This window comes from Rhyacophila brunnea, unplaced genomic scaffold (assembly GCF_057557595.1).
Source record: "Rhyacophila brunnea isolate RB1 unplaced genomic scaffold, BYU_Rbru_1.0 scaffold_10, whole genome shotgun sequence".
Classification (NCBI taxonomy): domain Eukaryota; kingdom Metazoa; phylum Arthropoda; class Insecta; order Trichoptera; family Rhyacophilidae; genus Rhyacophila; species Rhyacophila brunnea.
In genome coordinates this window covers 5,084,828-5,097,986 of record NW_028232752.1, presented here as the reverse complement: position 1 = coordinate 5,097,986, position 13,159 = coordinate 5,084,828, and the positions used below count along the sequence as shown (strand labels likewise).

General features: G+C 33.0%; 1 protein-coding gene across 1 annotated transcript in view; it reads right to left on the bottom strand.

Annotated features, from left to right (window-relative positions):
- Nucleotides 1-13,159, bottom strand: part of TkR99D (Tachykinin-like receptor at 99D) — a 544,278-nt gene that overhangs the window by 64,563 nt on the left and 466,556 nt on the right. The window contains exon 6 of the mRNA XM_085955182.1: nt 8,454-8,650. Within this exon, the coding sequence (XP_085811308.1) occupies nt 8,454-8,650 (197 nt within the window). The remainder of the gene's footprint in view (nt 1-8,453; nt 8,651-13,159) is intronic.

The window sequence follows — 13,159 nt, the reverse complement described above, 5'->3', positions numbered from 1 at the left end:
AACAAATCAGAAGCTTCCTTCAAAGTTAAACTAGATCGTTAAAAGTAGAAGCCCTAATTGAAAAAGTTACACGTAAATTATTGTACTTAAAACATTTCACCGTAGCACATAAACACGCCGTGAGCTTTCTTATCGGAAAAAGATGACCTTATATTATACGATCTCCAATTTTATAAGATTCAATATGAACATTAATTCAATTTTCATAGCTGATTCGACAAAATTCATGAATTCAAGAATGAAAACCTAACCTAACCTAACCTAACAAATAATCCAGTATGTCGGCTATTTTCAAAATTTGTTTGCTGCTGGCTTCTTGTAAAGTGTAAACCGACAAGAACCGTGTTTTATTTAGACATGAATTTTATGTCAGTACTATACGACCCAAAGAGATTGGGCGGTCTTTAATATACGGCAATATATTTCCGCTCAACATTTCACGGTGAAGTGTGATACGGTGAACTGTATACTTACAAGTTTCCGGACACGGATTGAAAATGGGGTGTGGTAGTATTTTTCATTTAGATCAACCAACAGGATCAATCACAGAATAATTGCAGAATGAGATATAAAATAAATGAATAAGTTCTGTTCTAAAAAACAGGCAAACAGATAAAGCATACTTAAACCATAAAATAAATACAGTTATAAAAATACATTAGAGAGAGAGCTATTAAAATGATTAACACAGAAAAAACCCATAGGTAGTACTTATAAGAGAATGATACAGAAATCTGCAAATTGACAGAAATTAAACTATACGCCAATTATATATTATACATAATATAAACACACATAATTTGGTATATCTACAGTAGTCATCTACTTACAATAAAAATGAACTATCAATAAAATTTTAAAATGCATTTCGCCATTTTGAAACTGTTCATTTCTTTAAACCGCGTTCTCACGTGACGATTTTTGTGGTTCAACTTTTAGTTGAATGTTGAACAAGAAATTGAAATGAATATTCCCACGCTTCCGATTTCGAAGAAAAAAAGTATTGTAAGTAAATTATATTGACATTTTCAGCTTACTTTTTAGTCGATGATATAGTGATACCATTATTACGGCTTGTTAAGGCGAAGTCTTCACTGAGCCTTTTTTAAAGAGGCACCTAGCGGAAAAATACGAAGCTTGCAATTTGAGACATTTTTTTGATAATTTACAATTTAAACTGTATTAATGAATAAATATGTATCTGAAAACATTAAAAATAAAAATGTTTTATATAAATAAAAAGGATTTCAAGTTATACACATTTATATTTTTAATAAAAATCGATATTTTTTAAAATAGATATAAAAAATATTAAAACTATGAATTAGTCAAAAATCTCTTAGGTGATGCTTAGAAAACCTAATAAACTAAATTTTAATAATAAATATGACCATAAAATATATGTAATAATAGGGTGCGGTCCGATTCAACAAATTCACATTTTATTACATTTTTTACAATTGTAAGTTTATCTTTGACTTAAAGCTCAGTGAAGACTTCGCCTTAACGGTATTACAGTCGAAATAGATATCTACTAAACAAACGACCTGTTTAATATTATAATAATATAATATCGTTTTGTAAAATGGAATTCTACCAAGTAAATACTAACTCAACTAATGAAAATGTTTAGTTCGTTTCACTTAATACGGTGAAATTTGACAATATATCTGTCGAAAAAAATTAAAATTGGCTTTATACCTACATAACGTAGGTTGAGTAAATATATTTTTTTTAAATCAGCAATCTGACACGTTTTTTTATTTAACTCAACAAGCATGTAAATAACTTTAATTAGAATAAAACATAATATGTAGTACTTGTTCTACTTATTTTAGTCAGGTTAGTTTAGGTCAGGACTAGTTTCGTCCGCTTCAAAGGAACATTGGCTACTTATAAAGAATATACAATAAATAATACAGATATTTTTACTAGAAAATTTACAGACGCAAAATTATTTATTGAAAGGTAATTGAACCTCAGAGTAATAATAGGTATGAAGAGAGTGGCTAATGTTCGGCAAAATGAAGCCGTGTTTCTTGCGTATAACTCATAGTATAACCTCAATTTTATTATTATTAAAGTTAACTATGAAACGTTACACCACCATGTTGCTTCTCAGTATGGTTACCAAGTTTAAACACAACATAATTAACCATATTTTCTACTAAATTAAGCAAAAATAATTACCATTACCTTTATATTTGACGCAAAACAATAAATTTCAGCAACACGTGCTCGCAGTTTTTTAAATAAATGTAGTCATCAAATCAATATTTACCGGCGACGCGACGAAAATATTTAATTCAGCCGTAGAAATTCTATCTTATTCTAACGCATATTGCGGAAATATGAGCGTGCCAAATGCTTTTTCACTCGCATTTGTTTCGTTTTTCTTTAGGCCTTGAATTAAACCAAGTTTTATTAAAAAGAAGAAATAATTCAATTAAATTTTATTAATACAATGCATTTCCACCAAGAATTGACAGTTAACACAATAAAAGAAAGTAAATAACATTGCAAAACATCCTCATCAATTAATGTTACCACTATATTAAAAACACAGATGTTTTTTCGTCAAAATTTCTTGGCGGGATTGTGACTGAATTTTCATGCTTTATATTATGTAATGTATATAATATATGAGTGTGTCAAGTGGGAAATGTGACGGAAAATTGTAGCATTTGCGACTGTTTTGCGGAGTGCGACGTGCCGTGTCTTCATGCACGTATCGTCAAGAAAAGCAAAGAGAGAAATAAAATTTTCGCCCTATCTCATTGTCTAATATTACTGGAAAATGGAGAAAACAATAACAATGCCAACAGACATCATGTCATATATTATTTAACGACGGGGAAGATTGCTAATGCAGTGATTCTTTTTATGTCACTAATACTTTAGAAATAAAGCGTAGGTACATAATAATATACTAGATGCTCAGAACTACTCCCTATGGCCAAGTGGCGAAGGGTGACTTTTGGAAAGAGGTAGGCTGGATCTGAGAAAACTAGCACATTTTGACAGGTATGCTTACGGGAAATAAGAAGATAATACGATACATAATAGGTACACACTAATGACAACGACACACTAATTCGATGAAATTAAAAAAAAATCACTAACGACATAACATTGAGCGATGAGTTTAAATTACGTATTTTTCAAAACATTTATACACATCAAAAATCAATCTATATTATTTGATGCGACAAAATGCCATACAAATTATTTTTTAAACTATCTAATTACTTATTAATTATTTTGGATAAAGTGTCATGATAATGATATTACGCGTAAAGATTTTAGGCTCTGCAATATGAGCCTACCATATTTTATGCAATGCGATAGACTGATTGAGGTCACGTGACGTAAAGTTCATATGAAAATACATCATCATTCCTTGACGATTAATCCGATATTTATTTATGTTAGGATATATTTTTACACTTTTGCAGATTGTTCTGGAATCTATATAATACATTCCTACATATACGACAGATGTCGTTGGCATATTACATTTTTTTGTAGAAAATAAAACAATCAAAAGATTATATAAATACGTAAATATGCAATTAAAATTAGTGTTCTAAGATGGTAGGCTTTAAATAATTGCCTAGTGACTTCGCCACTGTTATGGCCCATATTATTATAGTATATTAACGTTTAGCTTTCTCAATCCACACGCAATTATGCGACAATAACTTTTTTTTTTAATTTTAAGGGTACTCTAGTCGTTCTACTGAACCAATAATATCACATGCCTGCAGGTAGGTCTGGACATTTTGATGACTTAGCATACTCTGCTGTAATGCTGTTGGATTTCATGGTTACATACATATTATAAATATTGAAAAATAACCCTTATGGTTTTAATATAAATGTAAATTGTCTTGAAGACAAAATTAATGGTAAACTGCTTCTATCAACCAAATGCGATCCTAAACAACGGCACTCAAATCGAGCGGGCCAACAACTGCATCTATCTTCGACAACAAAATGCCAATTGACGGTGGGTATACATGACGACAAGGACGCCATACAAACCCGTTGGATAGACGAATTCATAAAATTCGGTGGACATATGTATCTATATATGTATATGGCAGCAAAAAGGCAAGAACCGAGAAGATTAGAAAAAGCTCAAGGAGACCTTCATCTAGTAGTAGATGGACCCCGGCTGATGATGATGATATATCGTCAAACTAGGACCTATAGTACATCATCGTGATTGGCCGAAAACTCGACACAATTTCTGTTCGAGGGATGGAGTGGTAGGTAATTAAAATAGGTAATTTAAAACGATTATGGAATTGATATTTAACTTATTGAAAGAAGCTCGAGATTACAACATGCTCAACTCTAAGGAAGTTATATTTGGAATCAGATAATTTTTAGTTCGATTGAAGGATAACTGATTTCTTATAGATATAGAGATGAAAAGCACTTATAATTAATTTATAGCCGCTTTCGCTGAAGCGTAGTGCACCTAGCTGCAAGGCGAAAGTTTCAAACACAAAACGAACTGTTCCTGATTTGATTAATTAATCATGATTACAAAAATACATCGGTTTACACGTCTAACCAGCTATCCGTTGTTTGCTATTGTATTTGTGTTTTTGGACTATCGCCGCCTGACTTACATTTTATTTCCTTGAGGTTTAGACATCGTTGTAAAAGCCATTCTCATGAGATATTGTAGTTTAGGTAGTACAGCCCACAATGTTAACTTGGCTTTATCATATTCAGTAGAATGTTGTTAAGTAACAATGTTTTGAATTGTGTAAGTAATCAATGTATTTTTTTGATGGTGTAAAATCTAAATTACTATAAAATATATAAAAATATTTGATCTGTATCAAAAATGTTATCATATACCAGATGTTCTACACAAATCTAGCATCTCAAAGATAAAATTGATTAAAAATTATATAAAATACAACATATAGAAAACTCTCAGAAACAATATATATTAGAATAAAAACCTGAACTGAGTAGGACTCAACCTCGCATCGTTCACTTCCCAAGTAAGTGATCTCGTCTTTAAGCTATCAAGTCTTTTATTAAGCATGCTAAAATTACCAAGAATTCAGACAAAATCTCAATGATCCGAGTGGGTTAACCTATTTACATATTTTGATGTTTACAAAATGTCTTCTGCTTTGGCATATAAATTATAAATCTTATGTATGGGTACACATTATTTAAAAAGCTTTTTATGTTTTAAAAGCTTTCGGTTTGATTTTTGTAATGTTATGTTGTAAAAAATCTATTTCTGTGACGTAAAGATATTGAGATTTTTTATAATGCGAAGAGATTTATTTGTTTTACATGTCGCAACTGCGGCCAAATATTAAAAATTTACACCAAAAACATTTTACAGTAATGTACTTCTTACCCACATCAGCACTAAAAAGTGGGGTGTCCACTTTTTACGAAAATGCGATATAAATAAAGTCATTCTTAACTTAGTTTTGTCTACGCATTCGTAACAGAATAGATGCCCTAAAAATTGTATTATGGTAGTAATAAGAAAATACAATAGAACATAGAAAAAATATATTATATTTTAAACATTGAGTAGGTTAGATACCTATCTATCGTGCCAAAACAGTTGCAGTATTTTGTAGGTTACACTTTCCTGAAAATTTTCTAATAATATGTGACTCGACCTTCTACTAACTATTAATTGACATCCAGACTTTTTTATATGAGTTCATTATGTTGATTTCTTCATATATTTTAGAAATGGACATACTAGAGTTTTATAAATTTTGGTTTTAATTAATCCAAGCGTATGTGCTCATTTTTCAATTTCAACGAAATCGTATGCATAGTCGAGCTTAGTAAAGAATGACATATGCCTGAAACCAAATAAACGGAGAGTTTATACTGTCATGTATGTACCTGCATATAATATATGAAATTCATCATCAGCATAGATTAATTCGTTGCCGGATGAAGACCTCTCCAAGCTGATACCATTAATTAAACTATTTTATCGATCCAACGATCTCTAAGTTTACCTTTTGGACTTGTTTTACTTCTTGGATACCACTGAATGATTAAATTTAGCCAGTAATTGTCTCTTCTTCGAGCTGTGTCCAGTTTGCGTATATATTTAAGAGTTTTATCAAAACTCATTTGTTTGAGCCAATTTATTATAAAAAATCCCATACCATACTCATAAATATTGCTAAACACTAATAATCAACAATTAACGCATTCGCTGCTGAGTAGATAATGATTTTTTAATTAGCACCTTTAAACTGCACGTTAATTACATCGATCGGCCGCCTGGTCATTATGCGCATGTGCGTCTTCAGCGTCCAAAGTATTAAACACCAAAACATATTCATAAAAACCGATAAACATCAAAAATGCAGAGTGACCGCGCGCGTCTGTGCAGATCGTGCGCTCCAGGGAACTCAGAAATAATTATCATATTATCTGTTCTGTGGTGCGCTCCAAAGTCACGAGTGACAACACCATGATACTGTGTGCATGAGGAATTATGAGCTCTCTCTCTGCTGACCATCAACAATGTCAGAGTTCACACTACCCCTCCCAACAACCCACCAAACATTGCAGTCCATTTAAATTATCGCCAATACATACATCGCGTATCATATACTGTTCCCCATTGATACCGAGAAGAATGGGTGGAGAACTCACGTGTATGCTGGCAGCGTTCTTCACGAGTATCACCTTGATTGAGGGTTGTGTGGACATCAGGACATATAATTCAAGATAAAACACGTCTTTGATTTGACAATTTCCCTGCGCAGGGACGTTTAATTACATTAACTTTCTAGACATTGGTTGGGTTACATTATTAATTACACTTAAAGGAGTCTTAGATTTAGCTATGGCACAGTCACTATGTGGGAGCACGTGTTTGAACACATTGGCCAAACGGGCGCGAAAACGTTTTTGTCGAGGACGCGACGCGTGGTTTTGAGGTGGTTATAGGGATTATTAATAACACAATAACGGGGAAAAAGATTCACTTTTTCACTCACTAGGGAATTGATTACCTTTCGTTGGGTTTTTGCGCGAGTCACCGATTGGTATTACAACGATTACGGGTTATTGACGATTGATTTAAAAATGGTTAGAAACACGGTTGATTATACGGTTCCCGCGGGCGACGCTACGCGCCGACGTAACACTGGTTTTGTGTTGTCACTTCATTGTAGGGTAAATCTCAACTAACTTTATTTTTTTAAAAGCATCTTTAATTTTCAGCGGGCCCATCCTACTCAGGAGAGGGGCAGAGGGGCGCGGGTTATTCGAGAAATGTTTAACTCTGCCTCGGCGGTCAGTATTCAAGGTCGCCTGAAATTTCTTAAGGCCATATTCCATTGGCAGACGCACAGACCCAACCCGATCCAACGATCGACGCCAACCGTTGTCGCTAGCTATTTGCAATTACACGCAACGATTCAATCTCGTAGGTCCTTGATTTGATTGGTTAAAATAATACTAGTGTTGCTATTATTAAAAATATAGGTTGAGTGAAAACTAGATATTTCTTAGATTGGTGGCTACACTGAACGCATTCCCGCGCAATTTTACGTCAACAAAACTGAGCTGTCAGCTGTCAAACCTAGCGAGCATCAGATCTGTTAAAATTTATGCGGCCGTTTGACATTTATAGAAAGTTTGTATACTTATTGTTATTTTACATCATGAATAACTGGACGAGCTTGAATCTCCAAACCAATTGAGTAATTCGAATATCGAAATCGAATAATCCAAAGACTAATTTATTGTAGCAAGTATGGCTATATTTCAACTGGCTCAGGCGGTCAGGACTAGCCGTAAACGAAAACACTGGGTCAAAAGTTGGCTAACTGAAGAACAGCGTGATCGCCATTGAATATGGCGGATTTTTTTACGTTCCACACTATATCTTTGGCGTGTATTTATTCGACGAGGACTGTGTCCTCGGTGATACTCCATATATATTTTTTTAAGTTTTCGCCATCTTGTAGTTGTTCTGTTGAAATCGACCAGATGAAATGAACGACCGTTTGCATGACTCAGGCGCATATTCGGCTATTTTCGTACGCTTTCGGCAATCTTCGCTTGATAATGAAAGGATCGCACGACGGATAATAGAAAATTTTCCACTTTCGACCCGATCGCTCACGATCCTTAAAAACCATAGAGAATAGAGTTTGACAGTCGTGGCAGACGATCGGGCCAGACGCAATCTGCCAATGGAATATGGGCTATAGAAAAATGATCAGGTACTCGGCCCGCTTTCGCCTGTCGAAGTGCGTTGCGATGATATTTCGTAAATCAGGGGAGGCAAATCCTAATTCAAGGGCGTATGATTAGGTTGTGGATATGTGATTTGAAACTGCGGACCAGGGGTTTTTTTCCCATCTGGTGACACCATATACGATGCAGGTATCTGATATATGAAAAAGTTTAAAAAAAATAAATACCTTGAGTTCATCCAGAAATAGATAATAGGGTTGTACATCGAGTTGCTCATCGCCAACCAGTAGATGGCCAAGTATATCTCCTGGATGTATTCAAAGCTGGTGATGGTGGGGTAGTAAGACGTAATGATGAAGTAGACGTGGAACGGAAGCCAGCAGACTCCGAAGATCACCACGACGACGATCATCATTTTCACAACCTGAAGTAGAAACAAATCAGAAAGTGAATTAGATTATTTATAATACTTACTACCGACAGGGATGTTTAAGGAAAAATTATATTCAAATTTACAATGACCTGAAATAAGTAAACTTCTATAATCAAAGCGCCTAGTTTCAAAAGCCTCTAAAACGATTTTAGGTAGTCGAGAAAAATGAGAAAAACTCATGTTTATTAAATCTATGAACGTATTTATTTTTTAATTCGTTACATTCTAAAGAGTATTTTGGCTTTTCATTTTAGGGGTATTTGAAAAGCACAACCAACCATTTTAGCGGGTTTTAGAATTTACCCTAATTTTGATCATACGTTTTGACGGTTTTTGGCGTTTTTTAAAGTTAAATCTTTGGCCATCATATAGATAACAAAAATATCCATCTAAATACATATCTAACTCAATTTTTTTCAAAAACCATTTTAGTGGGATTTAAAACTAAGCGCTTCAATCTATATTACCTTCTTATTGTTAGTATATAATATAATATGCAGGTGCATTAGGTACCTATGTATGTTATGTAAAAATATTAATCCTCCTTGCTCCTAATTGAGCAAATAGGCTACTATAGAGCGGATGATATAGTAAGAGATTTTACTAGGATTACTTGTTAACCATTCTCCGAACTTATTGGATTCTTGCACTGGATCAAAACATATTAAAAAGCATGATGCAAGACATGGGTTTGAACTTGCTACCCATGAGTTTGTATGTAAATTTATGCCTGCGGTAACAAACTCATCGCGTATAAAATAATTGTAAAACCTTAACTGAGAATTTTAAAGACAGTTACAGTAGCTGAGGAAAGCGAAAAACTATGATGTTTAATAGTTTGTTTACGTAAGGAATTGCAAATGGCCGACAATAATAAATTCGCTGCCTTGGCAACGGAACAATTCTAAACTATAATAATATACTGTATAAACGATTGCAGTACCATACCGTGGCGTAAAGGTAGTGCGTTCGGCTGATAACCGAACGAACAATCAGTGGTTCGAATCCAATCGAGTGCGTTTTTTTCGTGTGAAAAAATAAATTATGTGTTACATGTCACACGCCAAAAATACCCTCTGATCTGATTTCCCAAACGCGCCAAAAGAAGTATAACTTCAAAAACTATTAGGATAGAAGCTAAAATATGTCTCGATTTAAATTTTGGACGGATAATTTTTTACAAAAACGTACGTATGTACGCGAGTTAGGAGTTATTCTTCTTTGGCGTAACAAAACAAAAACAAAGCTTGTCATAAACTAGATTCTTTGACTAGCTCTTAATTATCTTGTTAAATTACACACTCAAGAAAAATGACCGCTTATTGGAACGCCGTTGGTTTATTTCTATACACTTTAACTTATTACTAAATTATATAATGGTTTCTCGTTGTTTTTATTTTTAAAGTAACAACTGCCACTATGACGTTTAATAGTTTGTTTACGTAAGGAATTGTAAATGGCCGACAATAATAAATTCGCTGCCTAGGCAACGGAACAATTCTAAACTATAATATTATACTGTATAATCGTTTACGATTGCAGTACCATACCGTGGCGTAAATGTAGTGCGTTCGGCTGATAACCGAACAATCGGTGGTTCGAATCCAATCGAGTGCGTTTTTTTCGTGTGAAAAAATAAATTATGTGTTACTTGTCACACGCCAAAAATACACTCTGATCTGATTTTCCAAACGCGCCAAAAGAAGTATAACTTCAAAAACTTTTAGGATAGAAGCTAAAATGTCTAGATTTAAATTTTGGACGGATAATTTCTTACAAAAACGTACGTATGTACGCTAGTTAGAAGTTATTCTTCTTTGGCGTAACAAAACAAAAACAAAACTTGTCATAAACTAGATTCTTTGACTAGCTCTTAATTATCTTGTTAAATTACACACTCAAGAAAAAGGACCGCTTATTGGAACGCCGTTGGTTTATTTCTATATACTTTAACTTATTACTAAATTATATAATGGTTTCTCGTTGTTTTTATTTTTAAAGCATAAACTCTGACGTGTAATCGTTTGTTTACGTAAGGAATTGCAAATGGCCGACAATAATAAAGTTGTCTAAGCAGCGAAGGAATAATTCTAAACTATACTAGTATACTGTATAATCGTCTAGATTGCAGTACCATACCGTGGCGTAAAGGTAGTGCGTTCGGCTGATAACCGAACAATCGGTGGTTCGAATCCAATCGAGTGCGTTTTTTTCGTGTGACGATGTTACATGTCACACGCCAAAAATACAATCTGATCTGATTTCCCAAACGCACCAAAAGAAGTATAACTTCAAAAACTTTTAGGATAGAAGCTAAAATATGTCTCGATTTAAATTTTGGACGGATATTTTCTTACAAAAAAAGTAAAGGTAAAAGAAAGTTCTTGACTTCTTAGTTCTGGTCTTGTTCTTGATTATATAGAGAGATAAAATAGGAAAGAGATTAAAAAAAAAGTCTTGGCGTGGATTCTGCATGAAAAATTCGTTTGGTAGGAAGGCAAATGATAAATAAAATTTTTCCATTATTACAAAAAAAAAATAGTTTTTTTAGTTTTTTGGTACATAACTAGAAAAAGGTTTGTCACCAACGTTAAATCTTGAGGTATATTACGCAATATATAATATTATGTATGTACGAAAGAACTATATTTTGTATAATTTTATTCCAGTTTCTAGTATTTTACGTGACAATGAATAACGGAATAAGCCGCTGTCTGATGGAAAAAAATATTTGGGTTCTTTTCTTCTGACCTAAACGTCGTCCGTTGAAAAGATACGCGGCAAAATGTCACACAAGGTTACAGTATTCCATACAAAAAGACATGGCTACATTCACAGCTCTATAGATAGTATGCTATTTTTTTATTCAAGAATATAACATTCTAATTATTGAACATACATGATTTTGAAAACACTTCTGAGAAAATATATTATAACCAAAAGAAAAAATCTTTTTTTATAAAAGTAAGACACCCCGCAGCAATCGAACCTGCATCTCTCGGGTATCGCGCTGCTAAAGGAGTCATACTTACTTAATTACGACAAATTTTAACTATTGCCCTATTAATACTCACTGAAGCTCTTCCCAAATTGAGCTACTATTTGGCGATCGGCTTTTATATTTTGTTACTTTAATTACTAACCGACGTCACGGATCACTCCAAGATTTTTTGTTTGTAACTCACTTGAACTAACTAATAATTTTTAATTAGCTATTTTTTTATTCAACGAATATTTCACAAGATTTAGGAATGTAACATTCTAATTATTGTACATACATAATTTTGAAAACACTTCTGAGAAAATATATTATAACCAATAGAAAAAATCTTTTTTATAAAAGTAAGACACCCCGCAGTAATCGAACATGCATCTCTCGGGTATCGCGCCCACGCACATAGCCCACTATGCTAAAGGAGTCATACTTTATTACGACAAATTTTAACTATTGTCCTATTAATACTCACTGAAGTTCTTCCCAAATTGAGCTAGTATTTGGCGATCGGCTTTTGTATTTTATTACTTAAATTACTAACCGACGTCACGGATCACTCCAAGATTTTTTGTTTGTAACTCACTTGAACCTAATAATAATTTTTAATTAGCTATTTTTTTATTCAACGAATAATTCACAAGGTTTAGGAATGTAAAATTCTAATTATTGAACAAACATAATTTTGAATAATATAATAATTTGAATTTAGTTATTTTTCTCAACATATATTGGAAGCCATTTACTTTGACACATAATGTTATTGCTGTGTATATACTTCTTTTGGTGGTCTCTAGGCTGTAGTTATTGAGTTATCTGTATTTTATACGGAAGCCTTATGCAAATCCGACACCAAATTTTACCATAGAGGCTGTCGTGAAATCTGTAATTGCAAACAGCGTTGTCTAGTCGACATTTCCGGGTTTTATTCGACATATTGACGCTGAGGAGGGTAATTTATCTGATAGCATTTTAAACTAACTGTTGTAGCAAAAGTTAGAAACCCGATTAAAAATAAAACACAAAAAGATCTGGTTATTTTAGTAGTAAATGTTATCTAAAGGCAAATCGCATATAAGAAAGGAATTTTAAAAATGTATCAGAAAAGCATGATGTATGAAAAGGTGTTCGATTCTGTTGTAAACAAAATATAAAACCGATTTTTAAATATAGAACACAATTTATTTTACAACGTTTTTCTTAGGTCGTATTCTTATTTGTGGTTGTTTGTCCGGTACAAATCTTGCAATCGATTTTTAACTAACTTCCCGACTAGCCAGACATTTGAAACTTTTAGAATATATCAAAATACGATGCCAATGCATTTTTAATACTTTTAGCCATCTTTAAGTAGAATTGAATTCATTTTCAGTTAATTCTGTTTTGTATGAAAAGTTATTTCGATACCATTATTGTTTGCTAGGGGGTCCTAGCAACTAAATTATTAATAATATATACGTGCGTTACTATGGAAATCAATATGGAATGACATTTCATTATTATATTTC